Raw genomic sequence first — 26,070 nt, 5'->3', positions numbered from 1 at the left:
CTTTTAATTGAAAGGCCAGGATTGTATTAAAATTGTCATTGTCAAATTGATCTGTTGTATCCTTATTATTTTTAGATGTCTGTATGACAAGTGGGTGGACTAATGACACAGGATGAGGTGGAAGTAAATTTAAGCCATCACACTTGTAGAGGGAACTGTAATTATGTCTCTCAAAGGCATAATATTTGGGTAATCAGTGGACTAACTTTGCATAGGTAGATATATCAGTGGTGTTCATGGCATTTCAATGTAAAACACTGTCCTGTTGTTATCCTTGCAGGGATAACTTCTCATTAAATCTACATCACTTCAAAACCCACTGTGCTTGGCTGGCAAGTACTCTGGTAGCTGCCTGTGCCCCCAGCCAAGGGTGCCAGAGCGGGCAGGGCACTGCAGGGAAGGGCACTGGGTCCTTTCTGTTATGCAGAGGTTGTGGTTTCTCTATATATGCAAAAACACAGTAATCCAGTCTGAGTGTATTGAAGGATGTGGTCAAAAAGGAAAGAAAAGCCCATAAATTCCCTTATCTGATTAGCACTAGGGAGAGAAACAGTGCTCTGTTATCACCAGCTACTCAAGAAGGAGACAATTTCAAGGTAAAATAATCATTAGTAAGGAATGGACAAGTAGCATCAGATAATTTTCAGGCATGTAACTCAGGCTCATCTCTCTCACATGAAACTCTTGTTCTGTGCTAGCAAAATGTCTCCTGAACTATCCCATGCCCTGTGTTGCTTATACTTAATTTAATTTGTGCAATAATAGCCATGAAAAGAAAGATACTTAGACTCAGTGTATTTAAACTATATTTAGTTTTCTAATTAATACTAATATCCACATTTCTGTTGTTAACCAAGCAAGACAATCTAAAGCTGGTGAGTGTTTGACTACCCTCAGTGCAGATACACTTTATGGAATGTAGGCAAAGCATTTATATATTTAAATCTTTATTCTTGCTGGTTACTCAGTGGAAACATGAGCATTCCCTTCCCACACAGGTTATTGTGAGGACAGGTGTATGACTGTAGCAAGTAGTGTGAAATCTTCAGAATATGTTCTGTGGGACCCTGGAGCTGGAAATAGCTCTAAACTCTCCCAGTTTTCTGTGTTCAAATACATTCACTCCAGAATTTTCAGCATCTAATTTTGCACCACTGTCTTTTAGAATATAATTTTCCCACGTGTGACTCACAAATCAGTGCTGAAAACCTCTGCCAAACCTGGCACCACTGGAAATTGTCTCTTTCCTCTAATTTTCGTATTTCAGAAACAACAGCCTGAGGTTGCTTGTGTATATTCATTATTTTGACCTGTGGCACTGAGTGGTGGCCTTAACCAGAGATAACTTCAATGTTAGTTGTACTGGTGCCTTCAGTCCTCTTCAGGTTTACATCATTTAATGATCACTGGCTTCTCTTATGACTGTAAAAAATGTTCAAAGCCACTCCCCCAGATGAAACTTTTTCCCTCTTCTCTCTGCACAGATGACCCCTTTGCAGTGTGTCCTTCCCTGAGTGTCTCAGCTTTGGAGCAGGAATTCTGTGCATGTGGTCACAGCTGCTTCCTTGTGCAACTGTAGACTTGGCATTTGTGAAACAAAGGAAACTTTGTGGCCCCTCATTGTCCTTGAATGTGCTAGAAAACATGGGGTGAAAACATGGTGAAACCAAGCAGGTTCCACACCCCCAGGGAATCCACTTGAATGCCTTTCAAGTAGCCAAATCCATCCCTCTTGTGCTGTGCAAAGGGACTTGGTTATAAGCAAGTACCTGGTACTAGTTTTTCAATCTTTAATGCTGTAGGACTGTCATGCCAGTTTCCAAATATTTTATAACTTAAAATCAACCATATTTACATTGCATATTATGTTATGTGGGAGAACTCCAAGGGTGTAATAAGGATGTTTTCCAGTTATGACACAGTTTTAATAAAACAAAGATGGATTCCCTATTGTATTTTCCCTTAGTCATTCCCTATCCAAGTTTCTTCTGCCCATAATCCCTTAGGGTCTTTTCCAGCCATTTCTTCGCATTGGTGGAGTTCTGCATCCCTGTTGGTTGCTATCCTGGTTCACTGATTGGTTCTTATCCCTGTACTACTATTGGTTGTTATGATGTTCCACCCCTTCACCCTATTGGTCCGTTTTCAATCCCCTATTTGCATACCTTTTGACCAATAGGAGGAGTTGCGCCACCCACCCTTCTAGAACCTTCCCTGCCTAAGTCTATATAAACGAGGCACTCCAGTAAAGTTCCCTTCTTCAGCCACCAAACCTCCTGCTCGCAGGACATCCTTCCTTTGCAGCTGTGGCGCTTCAGGGGCTCAGGAGGGCTTGGCACAGGGGAAGCTTTTCCCAGCTCTGAGGGGAATTTCCAGGGTGAAATCATTCACCAATATTTGGTGAGAGTCATCCACTGTTAATGCTACACATTTATATATGTATGTGCATACAGTATGTATAGAATCATAGAATATATTAGGTTGGAAAAGACCTCAGAGATCATCAAGTCCAACAACGCTTAATCCAACCCCACTGTGATTACCAGATCGTGGCACTCAGTGCCACATCCAATCTCACTTTAAAAGCCTCCAGGGATGGGGAATACACCCCCTCTTTGGGCAGCCCATTCCAATGCCTGAGCACTCTCTCTGCAAAGAATTGCCTTCTGCTCTCCAACTTCAATTTCCCCTGGCAGAGCTTGAGCCCATCGTGCCCCCTTGTCCTATTGCTGAGTGCCTGGGAGAAGAGACCAACCCCCACCTGGCCAGAACTTCCCTTCAGGCAGTTCCAGACAGTGCTGAGGTCACTTCTGAGCCTCCTCTTCTCCAGGCTAAACACCCCCAGCTCCCTCAGCCTCTCCCCACAGCACTTGTGCTCCAGTCCCTTCTCCAGCCTCGTTGCTCTTCTCTGGCCCCGCTCCAGCCCCTCAAGCTCTTTCCTCAACTGAGGGGCCCAGAACTGAACACAACACTCAAGGTGTGGCCTCCCCAAGGCAGAGTCCAGGGGAAGGGTCACTGCCCTGGGCCTGCTGGCCACACTATTTTTGGTCCAGGCCGGGATCCCATTGGCCTTCTTATAGATATGTATCTATAAAGCTTCAGTCGGTTTTGCACTGCAATGTCTTTTACCCTCCAGAGTGTCCCAGATGCTTTCATAACAAATGGCAGCAGCATTTTCCAGCTTACACCATCATTCTGTTGGTGTAAAGAAACAATTTCAAATCTCAGGATAAAATAATCAATATTGCAAAGTCCTACTCCTTGCAGTGCCATCAGATAATCTGGTTTGCTTTGTTTGCTTCCAGGGGGGCAAGATCCCAATCCGATGGACGTCCCCAGAAGCCATCGCCTATCGGAAATTCACGTCAGCCAGCGATGCCTGGAGCTATGGGATTGTCCTCTGGGAGGTGATGTCTTATGGGGAGAGACCATACTGGGAGATGTCCAACCAGGATGTAAGTGCATTGTCATCTCAGTTATGTTCTCAGATAAAGAACCAAGCTGTGAAAGGAAGCGAGGCACAATAAAAACCATGTGGCTCTGAGCTTTTGATGGTGACATTGAATAAGATGTAGGGATGAAAATCTCCGCTCCCTGGAGAACTAAAAGTTCATTAGAACTTAGCACAAACCACCATCTTTATAGCAGCGTATTTTGGAGCTCTGAAGGAGCATATTAGAGGATTGTATCACATTGGTGGTTTTCTGTAGGATGATTCAAAGAATTCCACTGCAATGAGGTCATTGCCTTTTACATTCCTGAGCTTATTGTTAGAAAACCCTCCGAAATTTCTGTTGATCCCCTTTGGTTCCACTTGTGTAATATGCTGTAGAAGTTTTCTGTAAATGTCAAATGCACAGAATAAATTGCTCTTGGCACTTGTGAAAAAGAGAAGCAAAGCATTTCTACTAAAAGTTTAATGAAACCAAAATGCTTCTGGAAGTAATCAATGGATAAAAAAGAGTAGAGTGATCTGATTAGACGACTTCCAATACAGGCTTCTTTGTTACATTACTAAACTGTCCATGCCTGCAATCCAAATGATTAATGGATCTCTCCCAGTATTTTTTAAAAAGCATAACATTTCCCCAAATAAGATTTTTGATATATCTATTTTTGATTCATTTTCTGTTGTTTTATTATTTTTAAATTTATTCCACAGGAGTTACTTATGAACCAGATTTTCTGAAGTTCAGCCATTAACACAAATAGCTTTTCCAAGGAGTTTGTATATATTGTTACTAGCAGTAAATTAAAAGAAAAAATAGTCAGTAACATAGTTGTAGTCAGACATTTTCTGTACTACTATTTGTTAAACAAGAAAAAAAGAGAAGAAAACTTCCTTTCAAATAAATACTTCTGAAATACAACTCTTTAGAGCAAATTACATATTTCTATTAATTGCTCATGAATGTTTTCTCTATTGTTTGTGGAGATTAATGTATCCTGTAATGTAGGCTGATATACCAGTGGAATGCCTTTAAGAATATCACATTAAAATCAGAAACAGAAGGATTAGCCTATCTATGTGCTTCTCCTTCATGGCTTCTTAAAACATGAACTGTTTCCTATCCCTGTTCCGACTCAGAACAGTTTGTCCTGCTTTTCAATTAACTGATGCAGATAAAAAGGAAAGATTAACAGAATATGGCTTTATCATTTTCTGCTTTGAATACCTTGGGGGTTTCTATTCATGGTGCAATAGATACTGTAGGTCTGATCAAGAGGTGTTAGATTCTAGTGAAAAGGTTGTATTAAAAGCAGTGTAAATTCTAAAATAATCTTTTGTGTGTATGTCCATTTGTAAAAATAGACAATCTAGGCAAATTTTATCAATCTAGTAAAATGATACAAGAATTGGCCTTGCACTGCCTGCTAGGAAGTGAGTAGTTTTCTTTGAGATAAGTTTTAGAACGACTTTCTGGCCCTGTGAGATCATCCCTGAGAGATGTCCCATGAGAGGATGGGTTGATTTTTCTGCAGAGTGGGTCGTTTCTTCTGTTGGTTTTTTGAGCGCAGTGTCCACTGGAGAACATGGAAAGCGTGTGCTGGGGGTGTGAGGGTGATCAGAGCAGACAAATTCAAGACCTTTTGAAGTCTGGCATACTTCAGCTTTTGTTTATGGGCTTAGTTCAATTGAGTGTGAGTTTTGGAGATCCTTTCCACACACTCACCTTCATCAAAGTCATATCCTGTATCTGAACTCCCCTTCCTGTGTGTCTAATCTCCCGCCTGGTTTACTTTGCAGATAAACCAGAGGCATCGCAAGACGAGACAATTAGTGAATAAACACATTTGTTTAAACACAGAACGTCCATGTTAATGTTCCCAGAACTGATAAAACCAAGTTTTGGTGGAAGTGCTTTTAAGTTTTCCCAAACTTTTCTCCTTGTGCAGGTGATCAAGGCTGTGGATGAAGGGTACCGCTTGCCGCCTCCCATGGACTGCCCAGCTGCCTTGTACCAGCTGATGCTGGACTGCTGGCAGAAGGACAGGAACAACAGGCCCAAGTTTGAGCAGATTGTCAGCATCCTGGACAAGCTGATCCGAAATCCCAGCAGCCTGAAAATCATCACCAATGCAGCAGCAAGGTGACATGTTAGCTCTTACTGTGCACAGACAGAAACATCTTTGATTTCTTCCATTTCCATAATTAGCATTTGTCTGCTTGCTTTACTGCCTCTTCAGCTTTTCACTGTAGCTCTTTGTGTCTTGAAGGCTAGAGAGCGTTTCCTGACTATTCTTTTGGGAGAAGGAGTTAATGCTGCTACTTATTGTTTCTGTTATTTTTGTTAATTTTTCACTATTTTATCCAATTTGTGAAAAGCTTTTATGCTAGAGATATGGAACCCGTTGTAAGATTGAGGAGAGCTTTGTGAGAACAAATTTGGCCATCATGTGATCTTCTTTTTCCTTCTGACCCTTGGCTGTGTTTAGGCTTTCATAGGTTAATGTTTCCTGGGTTACGGCTGGCCACATTCCTAAGTATCTTTCTTAACTGGGTCAAAATACACTGTTATGCTCTTCTCTGACAAGTTACCTTAACTTTAATCATGTGAATAATTATTTTGCTTTCACTAGGATTCACAGACTTCAAAATGCACTTACTTTCCCCTGTTAGATCAATGTGTTAACAAAGAATTAATTTTTGACCTGTGCAGTATTTCTAATTGCATTAAACCCCATTCATTTTTAATCCTGGTTTTTCAACACATTCTGGAACTTCACTACAATGAGATAAGAATTATCTCATTGAGAGAGAGCAACTGAAGAGTGTGTTGACACCTAAGGGCATAATGAGGATGTGGTGAAAGAAGAGCTTTAGTTAAGTAGGGTTAAAGTGAAGTGCTTTATATAATGCACAAAATGTCATACTCTTACTGAAGTGGTGTAAAAAGTGTAAAATTATTTTTAGCATGAATGCTGGTGCAAAAACCTCTGTCAGCAAAGCCAGCAGAGTCAGGGAGAAAAGCACTCTGCTGCTTCAGACACAGATTCTTGGATGGTGTTTCAGTGGGCAGGAGATCAGAGTCAGGCTTCAAAAAGGAACCCAGCAAAAACATCCTCTTAGACCTTTATTTATGATGCAACACATTCTCACATGGAAATCAAATGGGAAAGCAGGGAAGGGAAGTGGAGCAAAGGCAGTGGGAAGGAATGCACTGACACTGCAGGCTGCTGTGCACCTGGCATGGGCATTGCCTCCTTCTTTGCCGGCCCCTGGCTTTGTCTTCCATCCTGAGGTAGAGCTGACCATTCTAATTACCTCCTACTGCCGCTCCTGAGATGAGAAAAAATATATATGTTGAGAGAAAATGGCTTGCACACTCATTATGTTTCAATAATTTAATTGGAAAGGCTTTAATGCATAAGTAAAACAACATGCTTACAGAAGCAATTATTTCTGTTACCAGGCAGGTATCACAAAAAAACCCCAACACACCAAACCCCAAATCCAACCAAACAATGAAACAACGTATTTTGGGGAAAAACCCCAAACTGTTAAAACTCCATCTTCTCACTCAAGTATGTTTCTTCCAAACATCTTAGACCCCTAATGGCAAACAATTGGGGCAAATAATTATTTATAGGGATATAGTGCAGCAATCTGCTGAATAAGGGAGTTGGGAATCGTAACTATCTCCTTTTGGTTTGGAGATTTGATTGCAGAAACCAGTGCTGCATATTTTGCATTCCAAACAGAAGCAAAATGTTCCCTGTTTCCTGTCCTTCTGCTTACAGATTTGAACCACAGCAGAGCTGAAAACAATGTTGAACCTTCATTTCCATTTATCTGTTCGTAGCCAGTAAAAGCTGATATCCTCCAGAGGAGACCAAATTCAGTCTGAGCACTGTTTGCACCTGCTGGGCTCTGTGCAGGAGCTGCACAGTGTGATACTGTTCTCTCCTGTCTCTCTTGCTCTTTTTGCTCCTGTTTCATGGTGCAATTTGCTGGGACTGGTCACAGAGACTCCACATCCAGAACACAATCTCATGCTCCCTGCTCATGGCACAGCATGGGGAAGGAAGGAGGCTGCTAACGTGGTAGGGAACTTCTCACAGCTGCCTTAGGTGAGCTCTCAGCAAAACACTCCTTGTGGCAGACTGCTGTGTTTGCTTTGATATGGAGCACTTTTCTGAGCAGGGGAGCATCAAAGGTGATTTTTATTCCTTTCTTCCTTCCTTCTCAGTTACCTTTCCACTGCTGCATCCCTGCACATTCTCAAGCAGGGCAATATCTCTCACTTCCTGCACCTCCTGGTGACAGACAGGGGACTGTGAGGTTCAGGTGGTGGCACAAGGATGAGTCCAAGCACTCCATCTCTAGGAAGGAATTTTTTGCGGTTCAGGGAGTGTGTGATCCATGATCTCTCCATCTCACTCTTTCCCTACCAGTGTCTGCAGGCCAACCCTTGAACTTAAATACAACCAAGAATGACAAATGAGGGGTGCTGAGCAGTCCTATATGCAAACTTGGATCACACCTGTGTAACCATTGTCAGAACAGGCTAACCTCAAAGCTCAGACAGGGCTGAAAAGCTGGAGCCAGCTCTCCACCCCATCCATGTCCTACTGAAAAGCTGGAGCCAGCTCTTCACCCCATCCATGTCCTGCTGAAAAGCTGGAGCCAGCTCTCCACCCCATCCATGTCCTACTGAAAAGCTGGAGCCAGCTCTCCACCCCATCCATGTCCTGCTGAAAAGCTGGAGCCAGCTCTCCACCCCATCCATGTCCTGCTGAAAAGCTGGAGCCAGCTCTTCACCCCGTCCATGTCCTGCTGAAAAGCTGGAGCCAGCTCTCCACCCCATCCATGTCCTGCAGAGAGGCTGTGCTGGCAGGGAACGTGCCCTCCTTCTGCAGCAGGAGCCAGTGGTGCTGCTGGCCAGGCACCGAGTGCTGGATGTTCAGCTCTGCTTTTTGACAGACTGACAGAGAAAAATGAGGAAGAAAAATGAGAAGCCAGACTTAAAATGGGTTTGAGTCTTGCTGTAGCCTCATGCACAGAAATATGTAACTGATACAAGAGGGGGTGGTGAGTCAGGGCAGCTTTTTGAGAAGGAGACACAGTGGGATTGTTGCCAATGCTCTCCTGCTGTCAGCAGCCGGAGAGGGACAGGATCAGTGCAGGGTAGAGCACTCAGGGGATTGCATTGGCTCCAATGGCTGCTCTCAGTTGTTATTTGAGGCTGTAGCCCTCCCGCTGCACCTCTCCTCCTACCCATAATAAGCAATTAATCTAAATTATAGAGGTCCCAGCTCTCTTTTACCCATGTCTGTGGTGCTACTGGAGGAATGCTAAAGCTTTATGCCCACCATATGCTTGTAGGTGTTCAGAGTATCCTCGGTCAGGAAAAGCGTTTAACCTGACGACGTCTGTTGCAGATGCAAAACCTGTCTCTTCTTACAGATTTTAGAGCTGATGTTTGTTTAAAATAGTCACAGCACTGTTGTATCCTATTTAAAAACATACTGCTGGAGGTGCATAGGATATCCCTGTCCTCTGGGGACTTTGCCTGTTAAGTGACCTCAGCTGAAGGATGTGCTTGACTGTGCATCTGATTCCAGGCCACAGCCCAGGCACGTTTTACTCTGATACCTCGTAGGAATAGAGGAGAGGAGTCAAAGCCTTCAATTCTGTATTTCCTTTCCACTTTTCTATCCCTTCAGGCCACTCCATAACATCTAATAATTTCTTGATACCCGAGAGGATGTTTTTATCCTTATTGATCATCGTTTGGCAGACCATTCTACGTGCTTTTGAACCTTGCATTGACAAAAGGCTTTTTGTAACCTCAGCAGACCAAGCCTTTCATAATACCTTTCCTGGTGTTGTGTTTCATCTCAAATTCACATGAAAATTCCATTTTTAGTCCTTCTAAAGTACAGAGGATGGTGGATTTCTTTCTTTCCTGTCAAAATTCCCTTTTTAATCAGGTGGGCACCTTGAGCTCCTGCTAACAGACCCTGCACTGGTTATGGACACGTGGGTGTTTTGTGTCCCCCAGGCTGCCTGGAGTCCACTGGCTCTGCAAGGGGCTGGAGGAACACACTCAGTACAAGTCATGCGGTTTTCTAAAGCACAATCTCATGATATTTTTATTTGATTTATGTCTTGCTGTTCTTTCCTGTTTTCTGAACACGATGTTCATTTTTATAGCAGATATCTTGGATATCTTTAGGGTGGAAGTGAGTTCATAGTTCTCCCAGTTTTGATCAAGTTCATTATTTTTCTTCTTGAGCTTATGTTGTTTTTTTCAGTCCACTGTGTATTGCTTCACATTTGTGAGCATTTCATGCAGATACAAAGCAGATGGAAAATTTTCTCAACTTGAGTTGGAGAGCCAGAATCAGTTCACCCACCTGCTGGCAGGTTGCTGAGGTTGTGGTCTGAAAGGGGGGAAAACTGTAACCTGAGTCATGGAACTGGGAATACTTTGTGTATGCTACAAATCTCAAATGGGCTCAAGAAATTGCCTTTATCTATTTCTTTTTTTCCCCTCTTCTTTATATTTCATATATATATATACACATACACACACTAACACACACACACACACACACAGATATGCACATATTTATATATTTATATGTATATCTGTATATATTTATATATTTGTATATTTTTATATATATCTGAGATGGCTCTTTAGAGTTACAATGTATATAAATCTTACTCTTACATGGCAATTTAAAAAAAAATCAAGCTTAGGTGTAATATATATAAAATATTTAAAACCTATACATGATTGCCAATATATTTAAAGCATTTCTTTATCCCAAAATGAATTAAGCTGTCAGGTGATGTGATCTGGAGGTATAAGGGTTGTGATACAGGATTCAGGCAAGTCAAATATTGTGGCAGCTTTGCTATAGTTGCTCTGTGTGTTCACATCTGTGAATGTAGGAGGGATTGAAGGCACTTGGTGCTCATGAACCCACCATAAAATTGGAATAATAAAGTTAAGGCACAGCCTGTGCCAACAACAAGCATTTGGAAAAAATTGAAAATTGTTTCTAATTCCAGCAGATGACTTTTAGAAATTCAGAATTTCTGACTGATTGCAAAACTGGCACAGAATCTGCACCTAAACAACCCCAAGCTTCTTCTGTATTTGCTCTTATTTCCATATAAACTTTTGGTAAAGTGAAAGACAGTGTCAAGTGTTGCTTCTGTAGTTTCTTGATACTGCAAGCACATATTTAGGAGAAAAGGAAAGAATTATATTGCAAAAAAAGGGCAAAGAACACCTGAGAATTCAGGATATTTCTGTATTGTGTCTTTTTGTTTATTCCTAACTGTATTAATAGTTATGTCTAAGTGCAGGAATTCCAAGACTTTGTCTCATATGTCAAATGCAGCAAATAAACAGCTGATAGTTTTCTAAAAAAAAAATCGTATTTTTGTGAGTTGTTCAGACTTAACAACTGGTGATTTTGTTGAGTTTCTTTGGGTCTTCCTAGAAAATGCTGCATATTTCACATTGCAAATTGAGGACCTCAGAGGAAGGAGATTTTAACGGGGCATTTGTCCTTCAGTTCTTTATTCTCAGTTCATATCTGGCCCAAGCATTTACCATGGAATGTCATTAACACATCTCCCTGCTTATGTGGAGCTCTGTAAAATAATCTGGTAATTTTAGTCCACTTAAGACTGTCATTTCTTACTCATTTGTGACAGTTCTCAGCTTGGAAACACAGCTATGAATTGTTTTGCAAAATCTGTTGGTCCTCATTTGATTTTGGAAAATGTCAAAACTTCCATTTCAAAGGCACCTTCCTTACTGGGACTGCTAAAAATTATTATTTTGTTTAGCTAACTTTTCTATCCCTTTGAAAATTTAAATTACCTCTCTGACAGGAGAATTAATTAGCAAGTTTGCCACAAATCTTTGGAGATGAAGGTGTTACTTACAGGCTAACTAGCAGTTGTTAATAGGATTAAATATCTGTTTCTCCTGGCATGGAGCTACTTTTGGTGTGAAACCCATGGAAAAGACAGAGCATGGTGAGCAGTGAATTTCAGTGCAGCCTTTTGATTTCATAAACAGAGCCAGGGAATCGTGTTCCTACGTTTAGAAACTTCTCAAGCAAAGTTTTATTTTTGTAATTTTGAGTCTTTTCAGGCCATTAGTCTTTTGGATGACATGATAAATGTTGTGTGTTGCAAGATGTAAAATTTATGAACAAAAATACGAGTTGAAACCAACTCAGATTTTTAAAGAAATAATGCTGCTTATTAAAAAATATGTTATAATTACATTTATGCTAATTTCAAAGTGGAGATCATCAGGCATGTTAACAGTGCACCTTTTCTATGCATGTAACTTAAATAAAATTTAACTCCACCTTTTTTTTTTTCCAGAATTAGGTACCTCAACAAGTTCAGTAGGGTTATTCTTCATTTACAATAATGAATATTCAGCTTGATCTTATTCTTTGTGCTTATGAATGACAAAGTACATGGATAAAAACTCAAGATTTTTTGAGGAGCTCAGGAACTGCAGCTTATAAAATGTGTAGTTGCTTCCTTGAACTTCACTCAGAGACTTAAGGCTTTATATCTCATACTATGATACAACTTTTCCATTAATTTCCATTAAGATACACATCTTCCCTTAATTCCCTAGTTCCAGTTCTGTGGTGAGGAAGCAGCATATGTGATTATGTGGATTTTCTTTAATAAAAAAAAAAAACCCACATCTTTTTAAGTAATTCATGTCACTGTATTGGAGAAAAATAAAAGACAAAAATGTTCAAAAATGTGTATGAATAATTAATCTCTCATACAGCCTTTGATGTGTTAGCAAGTTGTTTACAACCCTGTCTTGATTTTCTTGGATTTGCCGTGTTATTTGAATTATTTCCGGGGGTAATTTCCTTGAGCAGCCTTTGGAGAGTCTGTTATTTGTGATTAGTTGATGGCAAGTGTTGGTGTGCTTTGGTGCCTGTCATTGTGGTGTCATTCTCAACCATCCAGGGGCAGTGGTTGCCATTTAAAATGTGAAGTTTGCCCCTCACAAAGTTTCTTTTCACTTAAAACCCCATAATTCAGTGGCAAAACTCTAGTATTCTGTCTTGGTGGGATATGGATGAAAATCAAGCTCAAAATAAGCAGTGAACAGGCAAATAAATAATTCAGACTGTTCCTTATGCAGCCAAATTCAAGCCCTGTATTTGCAACAAAGCAAAATTATTGGTATTGGCTGAACATTTTGTTGGGAAATCCCTTTTTTTTGCCATTCAGGTCAGATGGTTTCAGATACTTGACATTTATATTGCTGCCCTGCTGTAATAGGGTTTTTTCTCCCTGGTAGGAACTTCCAGGATGGAGGGCTGAAGGAAGATTTCAGTTTTCCTTGGAATGTTTCACAGAGGGCTTAGGCTTTGTGGTTGTCAGGATGTCAACAGCAGCATCTGGGTTTGGCCAAATGCTGTGCAGAGCAGAATTATGTGCAAATTTTAAGCTTCGTTTAAAATCCAGCAACATAATCTGTGTCCTGAACCAGACTGTTCATTCCAAAAGAATCCAAGTAATGGATGTTGGCTCTCTCTCTGAAGTTCGTTCAACATAAAATAGGGAATTCCTGGAGGGGGGAAAAAACCTTTTGACTACAAATCACAAAGGAAAATAGAAGGATACAGTAAATTATACTCCTTGGTGTCTAAACATAGTTTGGATTGTGCAGGGAATCCAGGAGTTAGACTGAGATTTTTAGGGACTTCATTCACTTAGCAGCCAGAGACAGAAAAACCCTATTTTCACCTGGTTTTCCCAGCAATCATTAATATCAAGCCAGAAATGATTGTTCCTCTAAACTTTGGAGCTGCTGGGGCTCACTCTTAACAGGGCCAGGAAAACACCTGTTTGCAGTTTCACACTTCGAATTCAGCTCTACTGGTGAAACTCAGGCAAGAACTCACAGCACACTGGGTTGGGTACTGTAGAATTTAATAAGTCTAATTTAAATAGTCTAACTTAAATATCTTATTTTAAATAGTCTAATTTCAATAGTAATGCAGCTGAGTGTCTGTTTATTGCAGTTCTGAGGCATTTTGGGCTGCTCTTCTCAGCTCTTTGTGGGTTTAAAACACAAAACCCTCCTTAGAGTTTATGGCAATTCTGGGCTGGAAAAGCTGGAAAAAGAACATTCCTGATGCCCCTTGTCTGCAGAAATTTCCACTGCAGCCAAATGTGAGATGCAAGGGCAGTCCTTCACAGCAAATGGGAGATACAAAAAGCCAGAAAAGCATTTTAAGAGCTCTCTGAGGCATTTTTTCCTCTCTGTCTTCTGAAGACCCTCCAGGCTGTCCTAACAGTAATGACTGGTTGCTGTTAGGGGTCTGTCAGCCAGTTCCCCATCCCAGGCAATGGCCATGTGCCTGTATTTCTGTGCTTTAAAAGCAAACCTAAGACCGTATTATGAGGAAAAAAAAGAAAAACCAGTTCAGTAAAGTGCTGATGGTTTTTGCCTTGAGTGGTTTGGTGTTGGCAAAAATTAAATTAAGGAGCATTGATACACCCAGGCTTATGATTTATTATCCCAGCAGGATACTGAAAAGGTAAAAGCCCCTTGAAAAGCGTGTTCTGAGGGGCAGGTAAAGGAGCAGGGAAGAGTGAAGGACTGACATATGGGTCAGCTGAAATTTTATTTGCTCATTATCCCAGAGGAAGCGTTTTCTGTGGTGTTTTTTTGCCAACAGGCAACATGGAGCTGGAAAACAAGAAATCCAGGATGACATTTAGGGAGGTGTATCATTTGGCAGCAGGTAACCAGCCTCAGCTGCAGGATTTTCCTCTTTGGTGTTCTGCATTTTAAACTCCAAAGAGTAGTCACAACCTGCTTATTTAGAGAGTGTGCAAGCATCTTGTGAAGGGCCTTGGGAAGAGCAAATTGTGCCACCCTAAGAGGTGACTTGTGTTTTAAGAACTAAGTTACAAATTCTGCTTTAAGAGTACTTTAAAAATGGGCATGAAAAGGTGGAACTCCACAAATTTTTATCTTCAAGGTCCAGGGATAATCAAGTAAACATAATAACTCTAATTTTTGTTGGCCTGTTGTTTATTTGCTACTCTCCTGTTGATACACACATATGTTTTTGCTGTAGGAGATACAACTAAAATTGGCTTTCTGCACCACCTGTGATTTTTGGGGTTATTTTTCTCCTGTTAGACCTGAATTCTGTGCTTCAGCTTGCCATAATCATAAAGCCCACAGGATTTGTGTTGAAACCAGACTTGTAAGTTTTGCTCCCTCACAGGGAGCAATTTCGCTTTACAAAATCAGCTTTTAATTACCTAAAATTTGCCACAGGAAATTACTTTATGTTTTTTTAAATGCTCTCCCCTTTAAAAGAAATGGACTGTGGAAGGGGAAAGTCTAGATTTAAAAACTGAGGGTTGGTTGTGTTGTTTGGAGGAAGAGATGGAAAGAGAGAGGCTTCCCCAAGACAAAGTCTGGGACTGTGTGTGCACAACTCTGTCTATTTGTGCAATACCACCCTTTGTGCAGGACAAGTGGCAGGATATTTTTGTTTTCTCTGTCTCAATTCGTGGATTTTAAAAGCTAGTACATCACTTTCTTGCCTGGCAGCAGCCAACCAAACATGAGATTTTCATGCTGTATTGGGAAGGGTTCTGTTTTCTGTGGTCTTTGTTGTTATTAGTGCAGCAAAAGTTTCCCTGTGTTGTGAGAAAAAACTGTGCTAGGATAATAAAGTTTAGCTCTCCTCACTCCTGCAGGTGGCTCAAAGGTTAATTCCAGCTGTTAAAGTGATGGGCACATCCAGGGAAAGCTTCCAGCAACAGGGAATTTTGTAACTGGGATGGGCAGATCCAGTGAAAACTTCAGCAAAGGGCACATCCAAAGAAAACTTACAGCAACAGGGCATTTTGTAACTGGAGTGGGAACTCCAGAGAAAGCTTCAGCAACAGGGCATTTTGTAACTGGAATGGCACATCCAGAGAAAACTTCCAGCAACGGGGTGTTTTGTAACTGGGATGGCACATCCAAAGAAAACTTCAACAACAGGGCATTTGGTAACTGGGATGGCACATCCAAAGAAAACTTCAACAACAGGGCATTTGGTAACTGGGATGGCACATCCAAAGAAAACTTCAACAACAGGGCATTTGGTAACTGGGATGGGCACATCCAAAGAAAACTTCAACAACAGGGCATTTGGTAACTGGGGTGGCACATCCAAAGAAAACTTCAACAACAGGGCATTTGGTAACTGGGATGGCACATCCAAAGAAAACTTCAACAACAGGGCATTTGGTAACTGGGGTGGCACATCCAAAGAAAACTTCAACAACAAGGCATTTGGTAACTGGGGTGGCACATCCAAAGAAAACTTCAACAACAGGGCATTTGGTAACTGGGATGGCACATCCAAAGAAAACTTCAACAACAAGGCATTTGGTAACTGGGGTGGCACATCCAAAGAAAACTTCAACAACAAGGCATTTGGTAACTGGGGTGGCACATCCAAAGAAAACTTCAACAACAGGGCATTTGGTAACTGGGATGGGCACATCCAAAGGAAGCTTCCAGCAACAGGGCAGTTTGTAACTGGCATCTCACTTTTAAATTTGTCCCTCTAACCTGAATCTTGTTGATTTCTTTTTTCAGGGCACCCCGTGTCAGTAGACACAACTATGTAGATAAATACAGGATAGAAAATCTTTCCATGACTGTTGAAAGATGACATGGTAGGATATATCACAGTTAAAGGAACAAAGTAAAAAGAGTTTTAAAAAAAGGAGAGAAGAAAAGATGGAGAGAATGTTCTATTTCGCTTCCCCTGAGCAAACATGTAATTTCCATGATTTCTTTTTAATGACTCTCTCCTGCAATGGTAGGTACTGATTTATGAAAAGCTGTAAAGGATCAGGTGGAGCCCTGCAGGACGCCGTTTACAGCTGCACGCATTGCAGCCCGTCTAATTTGTCTGGTAAAGTGTGAGCTCATGGTGCACATCACCCAGCCCATAAATTCCATGCTCAGACCTCCTGGCTGGGGGCTGGGGCAGGGGGGAAAAACCTGCCAGGGTGTGCAGATGCTCTGAAAGCCCAGCTTTCCCCTGGTGCCTGTGAGGAGACATCACAGACTCTTCGTAGCGAGGCAAATTCCTGCTCATTGATAAACAGTCCAGATGTCCTCTCTGAGGAGGAAAGTAACTAATTTTTGTTTGGATTCCTGCAAGAAGAAAAATGATACTTTACAGGGCTGGTTATGCTGAGGTCACTTGCATTAAAATTAGGTCATATTTTTTGTCATGATGATACTTTGATCCAAGTAATAAACATAAAAGCTCTTTTGGGCCATTCTTAATTCCTAATCCTAGAGACCTGTTCTATTTCAACTTGTTTATACTTTTCTTTTTCATTAGTGATTCTTGAGTCAGACCTTGTTTTATTAGACTTAAGCTAAAAAGGCGTGCTAGGCTGGGGAAAAAAATAAATCCATGCTTTATCATTATGAACACTTCATAAATACTTTCAATTAATGTCCTGGGATTCCACTGACTATACCCAGAAAACTATAAATAAAAAGCATTGGCTCTTCATGGGACAAACAGTAGTCAATAAAATGCAGGCCTTACAGCTACTGATTAAAATTATCTTGGGCATGATTGTCAAACCTGAGCCTTTAACTGGAAGGTGTTTTAAGCTGGGTCTCATGTAGGTGTCCAAGATCTGGTTTTAGCATGAGAACAGCACCTGGAGTGTGTGGCCTCTTCTGTCCTCACCTCAGTCTTTGTGTTGTGCTCAGCTTTCCCTTCTTTAGTGCTTTGAGGGCAGGGCAGGTTTCTGTTGTCTTCTGTTGCTTTTTTTGGTTTATTTCTTATTGGTTTCTTCATTGCTGTCTCTAGCAGAGAACCTGGATGCAAATTATGGCAGTTCAGCACCTTCATGAGCACCACGTTGATTTCAAAGGCAGACAATGATTTGGTTCTCATTTCTAAATTATTTGTACAATATCCTTATGGAAGTTTCAATCTTGGAGCGAGCATCAGTTTTAACCTAGACATGGCAATTGCACTTTACATTTGGCTGAGTGTATTTTATAACAAATCTCCCTATTTCTGTGTCTGTGCACTGCAGAACCCAAGTCTCCTGCAGTTATATTTGTCTCACACATTCACTTAACATTTGGATTTTACACTTTACTATTTTTTTAAAGCCACTGATGTTTTATTATTTGGGCTTCTAACTCAGTAGCAGCATTCAGGATTTTTCAGTGGGCTGCAATATTCTGACTGGAGCACAAGTGCTGTGGGGAGAGGCTGAGGGAGCTGGGGGTGTTTAGCCTGGAGAAGAAGAGGCTCAGAGGTGACCTCAGCACTGTCTAGAACTGCCTGAAGGGAAGTTCTGGCCAGGTGGGGGTTGGTCTCTTCTCCCAGGCACTCAGCAATAGGACAAGGGGGCACGATGGGCTCAAGCTCTGCCAGGGGAAATTGAAGTTGGAGATCAGAAGGCAATTCTTTGCAGAGAGAGTGCTCAGGCATTGGAATGGGCTGCCCAGAGAGGGGGTGGATTCCCCATCCCTGGAGGTTTTTCAACTGAGCTTGGCCGTGGCACTGAGTGCCATGATCTGGTAAAGGGACTGGAGTTGGACCAAGGGTTGGACTTGATGATCTCGGAGGTGTTTTCCAACCCAATTGATTCTATGATTCTATGAACATTTGATATGAAAAAATTCTACCAACATGCTCAGCTTAGAGCCTGGAGTGTGCATTGTTTGCCTGTTGGTTGGGACTCGGTGAATCACATATATATAATCTAAGTTAGTCTTGTCTTTGTTAATGCTATAAATTATAAGGTGACCATACACTTCATAAATTGGTGATGCTTCAGTGATTTAAACTCAGGCATGAGCTGGCAGCACCAGGACATGTGGTCGCCTGGGCAGGTGAAAACATGCACAGATGGACAGCAAAGCCACTTCTAGCCTGCAAGGTCTTGTCAGTGCTAAGTTTAGATACAAAATAAATCTATATGTATCCCTGCTCCCTAACTATCCTTACATTCCTTTTTTTATTATTATTGTTTCAGGCCATCAAATCTTCTCCTGGACCAAAGCAACATTGACATTGCAGCCTTCCGTACGACAGGGGATTGGCTCAATGGGTTTCGGACAGGACAGTGCAAAGACATTTTCACGGGGGTGGAGTACAGTTCCTGTGACACAATAGCCAAGATTTCCACAGAGTAAGTGTCAATGCAATGTGGCTCTTCATCATCATCTCTTGTGGCTGGAGGTACAAGCATAAGAGTAGTATTTTTATACGGTTTCCAATTTTTAACTAAAATGTGATTACATTTAAAGATAAAAATGGAAATTATTGTTTTAGTTACAATATACCTGCAGGAAACCATCTGCTCTGGTGACTGTAAAGGCCACGGTCTTACAGCTTTTTCTCAGTCAAGACAAGGAAATTCCCTCTTTTTTTTTCAATACAATTTACACCATGCATCATCTGGTACACCAGCATCACTTTATTTTGCTCACAGTTCAGAAGTTTTTATTCTACCTTGTATATGAGGGTTTCTTTTCAGCTGACACATGTGCCAATCTTTGCCTTATGGCCCATCCCATATTCCATCAAACCAGGTGAGACAGTGCAAACTCTTTGTTTTCCTTCTACATTCTAATAATTATTCAGGGACTGAACTCCCTCCTGCCTCCAGTTTTGACATTTAAACACAAATACAGTTGGAAGTTTACAACTGGCAATTTTATTACATTTTAAATGCAAACCATCTTTGCTCTCGTGATAAGGGAGAGTAGGGTAATATTCTTTCTGCACCTGAAAAGCCATCAAGTACAGTTATGAATTTAATGCCAAAGGAAATCTTAATTCCTTGCTGGGCTAACTGAATACCCAAAAAGTTATGAAGAAGTCAACAGCTGTGGTACCAACAATTAAACACATCAATGCCGTTAATTAGAGCATTACTGCATCTATAAAAAGGGTGCTAATGGCTTTTTATAGCAATTACCCTTTGGGGACAGTGCAGAAATCCTCTAGGAATGCCCAATTTCCTGTGAGCCACTGGTTCATTAGCCCTTCCCAAGTGTTAAACCACTTTGTGTTGTACAAGGAGACTGGGAGTTGTGGAGAAACAAGAGGTGAAAACCAGAGTGGGCACTGGAAGCTTGGCCATGTAGCCCTACAACTCCTTGCTGATAGAACAGTTCAGAGGACAATTCAGAGGGCTCAGAATATAATGGCAAAGTCAGCACTGCCCCGGAAAAGCAATCAGGTTGGTAGGGGGATGGAGGTGTTAAAGAGGTTCAAGATCACAACTGGGCCAAAGTGACCCCCTTGCCCCAAAATTCCAGTGCTTGTCTCACTGGAGAACACAGCTCCATTGTCTTCTCTTCCAGGTAAGCAAACACAACAAGGCTAAATGAGTTTTCACTCCCTATTTTTTTTGGTTTTGTGACCCCCTTGTATTTTCACACAGTGGCTCTCAGTATTTTTCATACCAGGGCTTGTGTTTCAGCAAAGCTGCTGGACCTGGAGGCTCCTCCAGTGCAGCAATAGAAGATGAGCAGGTGGGTTGCTGTTTGCTCAGATCAGTGCCAGGAAACACGAGACACTCACACAACAATTCTTCTCTGTTTTGCAGTGACATGAAGAAAGTTGGTGTTACAGTCGTGGGGCCTCAAAAGAAGGTCGTGAGCAGCATCAAAGCTCTAGAAACTCACACAAAGAACAGCCCTGTTCCTGTGTAAGGTACCAAAAGGATGTTGCTCAGGAGAGGAAACCAGAGAAAAGTTGCTTCACAGGTCAAAAGTGATGGCTGAGAAACGGCAGAATTTAAAGTTCTTTGCAACAGCTTTGGAAACGTAATGGCTGAGATTTCAAACCCACTAAGACACTCAAGTATTGAGTGTAAATGCCTTAAAAACAGGAGCAAACTTGTTTTCTATCTGTTAATCCTGAAGGGTGGGTGCTCTTGACTGACTGTTAATGCAGAAAGTAAATCTCAAAAGAAAAAAAATATGTTAAAAAATCCTTCCAAGTAAAAACCAGTGTTACTCAAACCTAGAGCCATTTGAATATTAAGTGACTGAATAACACAAAGAAAAACAAACCATGGACACAAAAGCTGTGTATTTGATCTATACAGCAAACAAGAAGAAAGAAAGACTTGCAGTATTTTTATACAGAAGAGATCTGTAACAGGTATTTTATTTCTTTAGAAGCAAGGGAAATAGAGGACTATACCTCACAACCTGCTGGCCATATTTACTATAATGTCATTGTAACATGCTATTTCAGCTTCAGGAAGGAACACAGAAATAAAGTTTGTAGTGACTTTGAGTTAGTTGACAAAAGATTTTCACCATTATTTAGCTTTCCTAACTGTGTTCATTTAAATAGAAACAAGTCTTAATTTTTAAAAGGCTTATTTATTTTCCTTTTGGGTTTCCATTATTGTTTATATTTATGCTTAAATATCTTAACCTGGCTGTATTATTGCCAAGTGCCAAATGTTATCAAAACTTCATTGGTTCAACCTGAGAAATTGTCTGAGGGTTAATTACCAGTTAATTTTATACTGATAATTGAAATACAGAAGGACAGAAAGATGGTCTTTCTTCCAGCTCTGCCACCAAACAAAGCATGTGGACTTGCTGAGATTTTTTCCATTTGCTGTGAGTGGTATTTTAAGCCAGGCTTGAGTTCTGACAGTTATGTGTGTATCGGTGTCTGGATCAGTATCTGCCCCAGTTCAGGACTTCTCATTTCCTTCCCAAAGACCTGTTTTCATATCTGACTTAGGTGGTGTTTAGGTCTATCTACCTAGAAAATACAAAGAAGAGGCAGTTTCATTGCATCCTGCATTGGTTGATGATGCTTTTTGAGTTCACTGCTGAGATGGAGACTTGCAGCCAAGGGTGTGAGTAGATTGTTTAAAAGGATGACTTAAGATGTGAAATGGGGCTTTGGTATGTACTCTTAACACACATCTGATGTAGAAAACTCCTGCCCAGGTGCTGCCATCCTGTAGGGCACCTGAATTTTTGGCACAGGCTCCGTGGGCACCTGTTCTTTGAAAGAAAGCAGAAAGAAGCCCATCTTTAGGAGAGCATTCACATTTCCAGTGGAAAAAGGAAACTGGAAGCGGGGATTTGAGAGCCATTTCTTCCCCATAGCTCCCCAACTCCCAGGATGCTGCTCTGGAGCACACCAGTCCCAGTTCTGAGCAGACATGACTGCTCTGAAAATGAGTGATGTAAATCATGGGGTGAGTAACTTGTGCTGCACACAGGGGAGATCAGATCAGCTCAGTTGGTTAAAACTTGGTTGTAATAATTCCAAGGTCATGGGTTCAATCCCCTGTGTGGGCCACTGACAAGAGTTGGACTCGATGATCCTTGTGGGTCCCTTCCAACTCAGAATAGTCTGGGATTCTGTGAGTCTGAGCTTCTTAATGCTCTAGATGGGATACCAGGCACAGACACTGGGCCTTGGGCATGAGTAGAAACTTTTACTTTCCAGCTTGCCATTTTCTAGGGTTTATGGGGTTGAAATTGTTCTTTGTGACTTTGGGACTTATAAAACATAGAGACACAACATTTATCACACATTACTAAATAGAAGCAGAATTAGAGACCTTTTTGAAGAGTGCTGGCAGTGAACATACTGTAAAGGACTGGATTTGAAACCCACTCACAGGATAATAATTAGGAATACCTTCTGAAAGAAGAATGAATGTGTTTCGAAGTAAATTGAAATTTTAAAAAAAAGAAAAATGGAAGAAAATTAAAGCACTTAAGGTGTAAAAACCACTTCCTTATATGCCAGAATCTCTCATGAAATGCAGAATGCTGAATAGAAAACCTGTATTTTTCATTGCTTAGTTAATTCAGAATCTTTCTTCAGGTTGAGATTTCTCTAAATCAGACACCCTCAGTGAATTTAAGTCACCACAATCCCTTTGCCAACATTATCTGTGTGGGGACAGCTTTTTCTAACATATTCCTTGTGACATTTCTCTTCAGCTTCGTTCTGCTGCTGGAGAGAGGGGCTGGGGTGGGGGGCAGACATCTGGGAAATACTTCTGAAAATGCAAAACCTGTTCTTAGAGTTTTAGATGCCAACTGAAAACTTTGCACCAACCACCCTCAATTTTCTCCTGTCCTGTTCCATGTCGTGTTCCTTGCCCACTGCTTAGGCATGCACAGCATAAAGAGTAAATCTCACTGATGCCTGGGGGAAAAAAAATAGAGATTCCATTTTGCTTTTCTTTGCTGGTGGGAGTAGAGAGTTTTGAAATACGTTTATTTTTTTCTCTCCCTGTCAAGAAGTTGATTTGTACTGTAAGTGGCCTCTGTTGCAAGCATCCTATACTCCCTGTCCCTGTGTACATATGTGTACATAGCAGTGTACAATTCTTCATTGTGGAGTAGAGATCCTAGAATTTGTGTGGCCATCTTCCTGTACAGGACTTGCATCAATTAGCAACATCCAGCAAAATGCTCATAAAAGGACATGCCCTATTATTGGTTTTGTATCTTTCAATATAGTTTCCATTTTATTTATTTCTGTTAACATAATCTAGTTTTTTGTGCTGTAACTTAGCCTTCAATAAGCAATGTATAGATGTGATTTGATTGGCAATATGTATTTACTTTAACTTGTATTTCAAAGCATTACTTACTCATTTAGATTATATATTGTGCAATTGTAGATGGCCTCTTACTAATGTAAAATGATTTGTAGTGGAAACATTTATATTTTTATAATAAACATAATGAAAGTATTTTTTACATACTGGAATACTGAGGTGATTGCTTGGAGGACAAAGTAAATTTATTTGATCAGTGTGATAAAATTGTAATTAAATATGGATAAATTCTGAGTGTTAAAGCATGGGTTCAGAGTGAAAGCTACACGTATTACCTATATTATCTATTCAAAGAAACAAGCAGTGCAGGTTTTAACTAGACAGACCAGCATTTGTGCTAAACTGACCTACATCAAAGACTTTTCTTTCTCCATGGATCCTGGAAACCATCATCTCCTACAGCCTGCCTATGGGATATTGAAAAAGCTGTCATTTATTTTAGTTGTGTCAAGTATTTCCAAACTTTTGCTTTTTTTCCTCCCTTGCCAGTGGACCTCTTTTCATCTTATTACTATGTTCAATCCAGTAAAAGATGTACTTTTCAACCAAATAAAATAGCCCACAGCTTACCATCATTTAACCCCACGATCATTTCTTGCCTCTGAGTATCTGTATTAGATATTTTATCCCTGTTTTGTTATTTCCCTACCAAGTTGTTTCCGTTTGTTTCACTGAAGTGCAGGGTCCTTGAAAATGCCAATATGCACAACTCAGGAGTTCTTCTCCTGGAAAAATAGGAGTGGTTTGGATGTTTGGCAGTTTCTTGAATTTACAGAGTCTTTCTGTGTCATAAATGATTTCCCATGCTTTTGTACACTGCTTTCTGGTGCAAAACTGTGAATAATAACCCTGTCCTGGAGTCTGCAAGTTGAATTTTATGGATTTGGATGTAGCCTGCCTATTTTTTTTTCTGTTACTTTGTCTTGGTATCGATAATTCCACTCTAATTCCTCAGATTCTTCCCAAACTATCACTGCCTGGTCAGCAATTCCCAGTTTAATATGTGTGTACTCAGTTCCTTTTTCAATCCCTGGTCCAATTCTTTGGTATTTCTTAATGAATTTTACTTTGCCTATTTAAAAATATTTATCCTACAAATATTTCTCTCGGCCTTGATTCATTCACACATATAAACATGCACGTGCTGATCACTCCAGGTTCCTAATGCAAATGTTGAAGAGCCCAAAATAGGAGTGAAAGCTTTCTGCTGGTTCTTCATTATGTTTTCACATGGCCAGGGAACCTCTGATAAGTGAAGAATACTCAGTACATGGGATTTTTCAGCTCGTTCTGCTTTCACATTAAAATGATTTCATAATAGCCCATATTTCCCCAGTTAGCTCATAAGAATGTCATGTGGGACAGCACCAGAAGTCTTAGTAAAGACAAGACAAATCACATCTACTCCTTCTTAGATTATCCTGTCACAGAAATGAATTGGATGAGCTTGACATGATTTGTTTATTCTTGACAAATCTTAGTTGGTTTCTAAGACCTCATAATCCTCCAGCTGCTCACAAATGTATTGTGTGAGATAAATGTATCTTTTTTGGGTATTTGAGGTTAGTGCAGCTCCTCTGTAATTGCCTGGTTCTGCTTTTCTCCTCGTTTTACAGCTGAGGATGATCTTTGCTCTTCTGCAGTTGCCTGGACTGCAGGACCCCTCCAGGAGAAGAGCCAGTAGCTGCCCTTGAGTTGTTAGAGTAAATCTCAGCGACTCTGCAAACCTGAATGCATCAATCACTTGGGCTGACTCCCAGGATTGCTAATTGTGAAACAGCAATGAAATACAGACAAATGTTTTTTTACTGTGTGACCAGGTTATGTCTTGAATTTTTGCAATCATGCAACTACTAAGAGTCATCATTAAAGAAGCATCTCGTTAGGAAATTTCATTATTTGTTTTTGATTAGATTGAAGAGGTTTATCCCTGCTCTATCACTTTGAAGTTGGATGATAAGGTCAAGCAAGCCGTGAAGATAGTGGAGATCCACTGTCTAGAATCATTAGAAATCTTTTAATTCACTCTATTACCCTCCACATAAGGGGAAAATATCATTTATCTGGACCCCTCTTCTATCTAGTTTATCCCAATATTCTTAGGAAGCTCAACTTTTAAATCTCTGAACTTCTGGACTTTACTCGCCATGGATTTGTAATTAACTCTGAGTTTAGTTTCCAGCCTTCAAGGAGTGTATGTTTGCAGAGGAGTCTGAAATAACCAGAGCTTTTTATTCTTAATATTTGGGGATCTGGGGAAGCAGGTGTTGAGTTTATATCTGAACTGATTCATCCCTAAACCATGACACGTAACAGCAACAAAAAAGCATCAGACACGAAGTCTTGGGCACCCAGAGATGTCATTTGCATGTGCAAATAAGGTGCCTGTGAGTATATAAAATATATTTTTCCCAGAATGCTCATCCCAAAATGCTGCCCAGGCATCAGCCCAGCCCTCCCCACAGGGCTGGATTTCTCCTCCTGGCACAAACCCTGCAAGGATGGAAAGCCAAGCGTTCAGTCTCACTGTGTTCATGGGAGCATAGAGGAAAACATTTCATTTGAAGGCACCAAGCTGAAATGAAGCCAGAAAAAACATATAAATGCTAAAAACTATTTTTTTAAATGAAAAAGAAAATGAAGGTCTGGTAGCTTGTTAGCACAGTCTGAGCAGGGATTCAAATATGCATTTCTGATGCTGATTTTCCTGTCGGCCTCGTCCCAGCTCAGCAGAAAATAGTGCTGGGTGTAGTTTATAGTTTGAATAGTTTTATTTTCACAGGGTGATTCGCTCCTTTTGCTTTTACTACTCTCAGAGCTCCTGCAGTTCCACAGCGCCCAAAATCAGGCTCTGACCACAAAAGTTTTGTGCATCCAGCACTGCCTTTGTCCTGCACCTTTCCCTGGTTCCTGCTGTCCCC

The 26,070-nt window shown here is 40.8% G+C and overlaps 1 protein-coding gene across 2 annotated transcripts in view; it reads left to right on the top strand.

Moving 5' to 3' along the window:
• EPHA3 (EPH receptor A3) overlaps positions 1-23,724 on the top strand; it is a 209,107-nt gene extending 185,383 nt beyond the window's left edge. For both annotated transcript variants that reach the window (XM_071564309.1, XM_071564300.1), the window contains exons 14-17: positions 3,306-3,455; positions 5,398-5,591; positions 18,560-18,715; positions 20,141-23,724. In XM_071564309.1, coding sequence (XP_071420410.1) covers positions 3,306-3,455; positions 5,398-5,591; positions 18,560-18,715; positions 20,141-20,246 — 606 coding nt within the window. In that variant the 3' untranslated portion in view covers positions 20,247-23,724. The remainder of the gene's footprint in view (positions 1-3,305; positions 3,456-5,397; positions 5,592-18,559; positions 18,716-20,140) is intronic.
• Positions 23,725-26,070: the final 2,346 nt, after the last annotated feature.

This window comes from Pithys albifrons, chromosome 1 (assembly GCF_047495875.1).
Source record: "Pithys albifrons albifrons isolate INPA30051 chromosome 1, PitAlb_v1, whole genome shotgun sequence".
Taxonomy (NCBI): Eukaryota; Metazoa; Chordata; class Aves; order Passeriformes; family Thamnophilidae; genus Pithys; species Pithys albifrons.
This window is presented reverse-complemented; position numbering and strand designations above follow the sequence as displayed.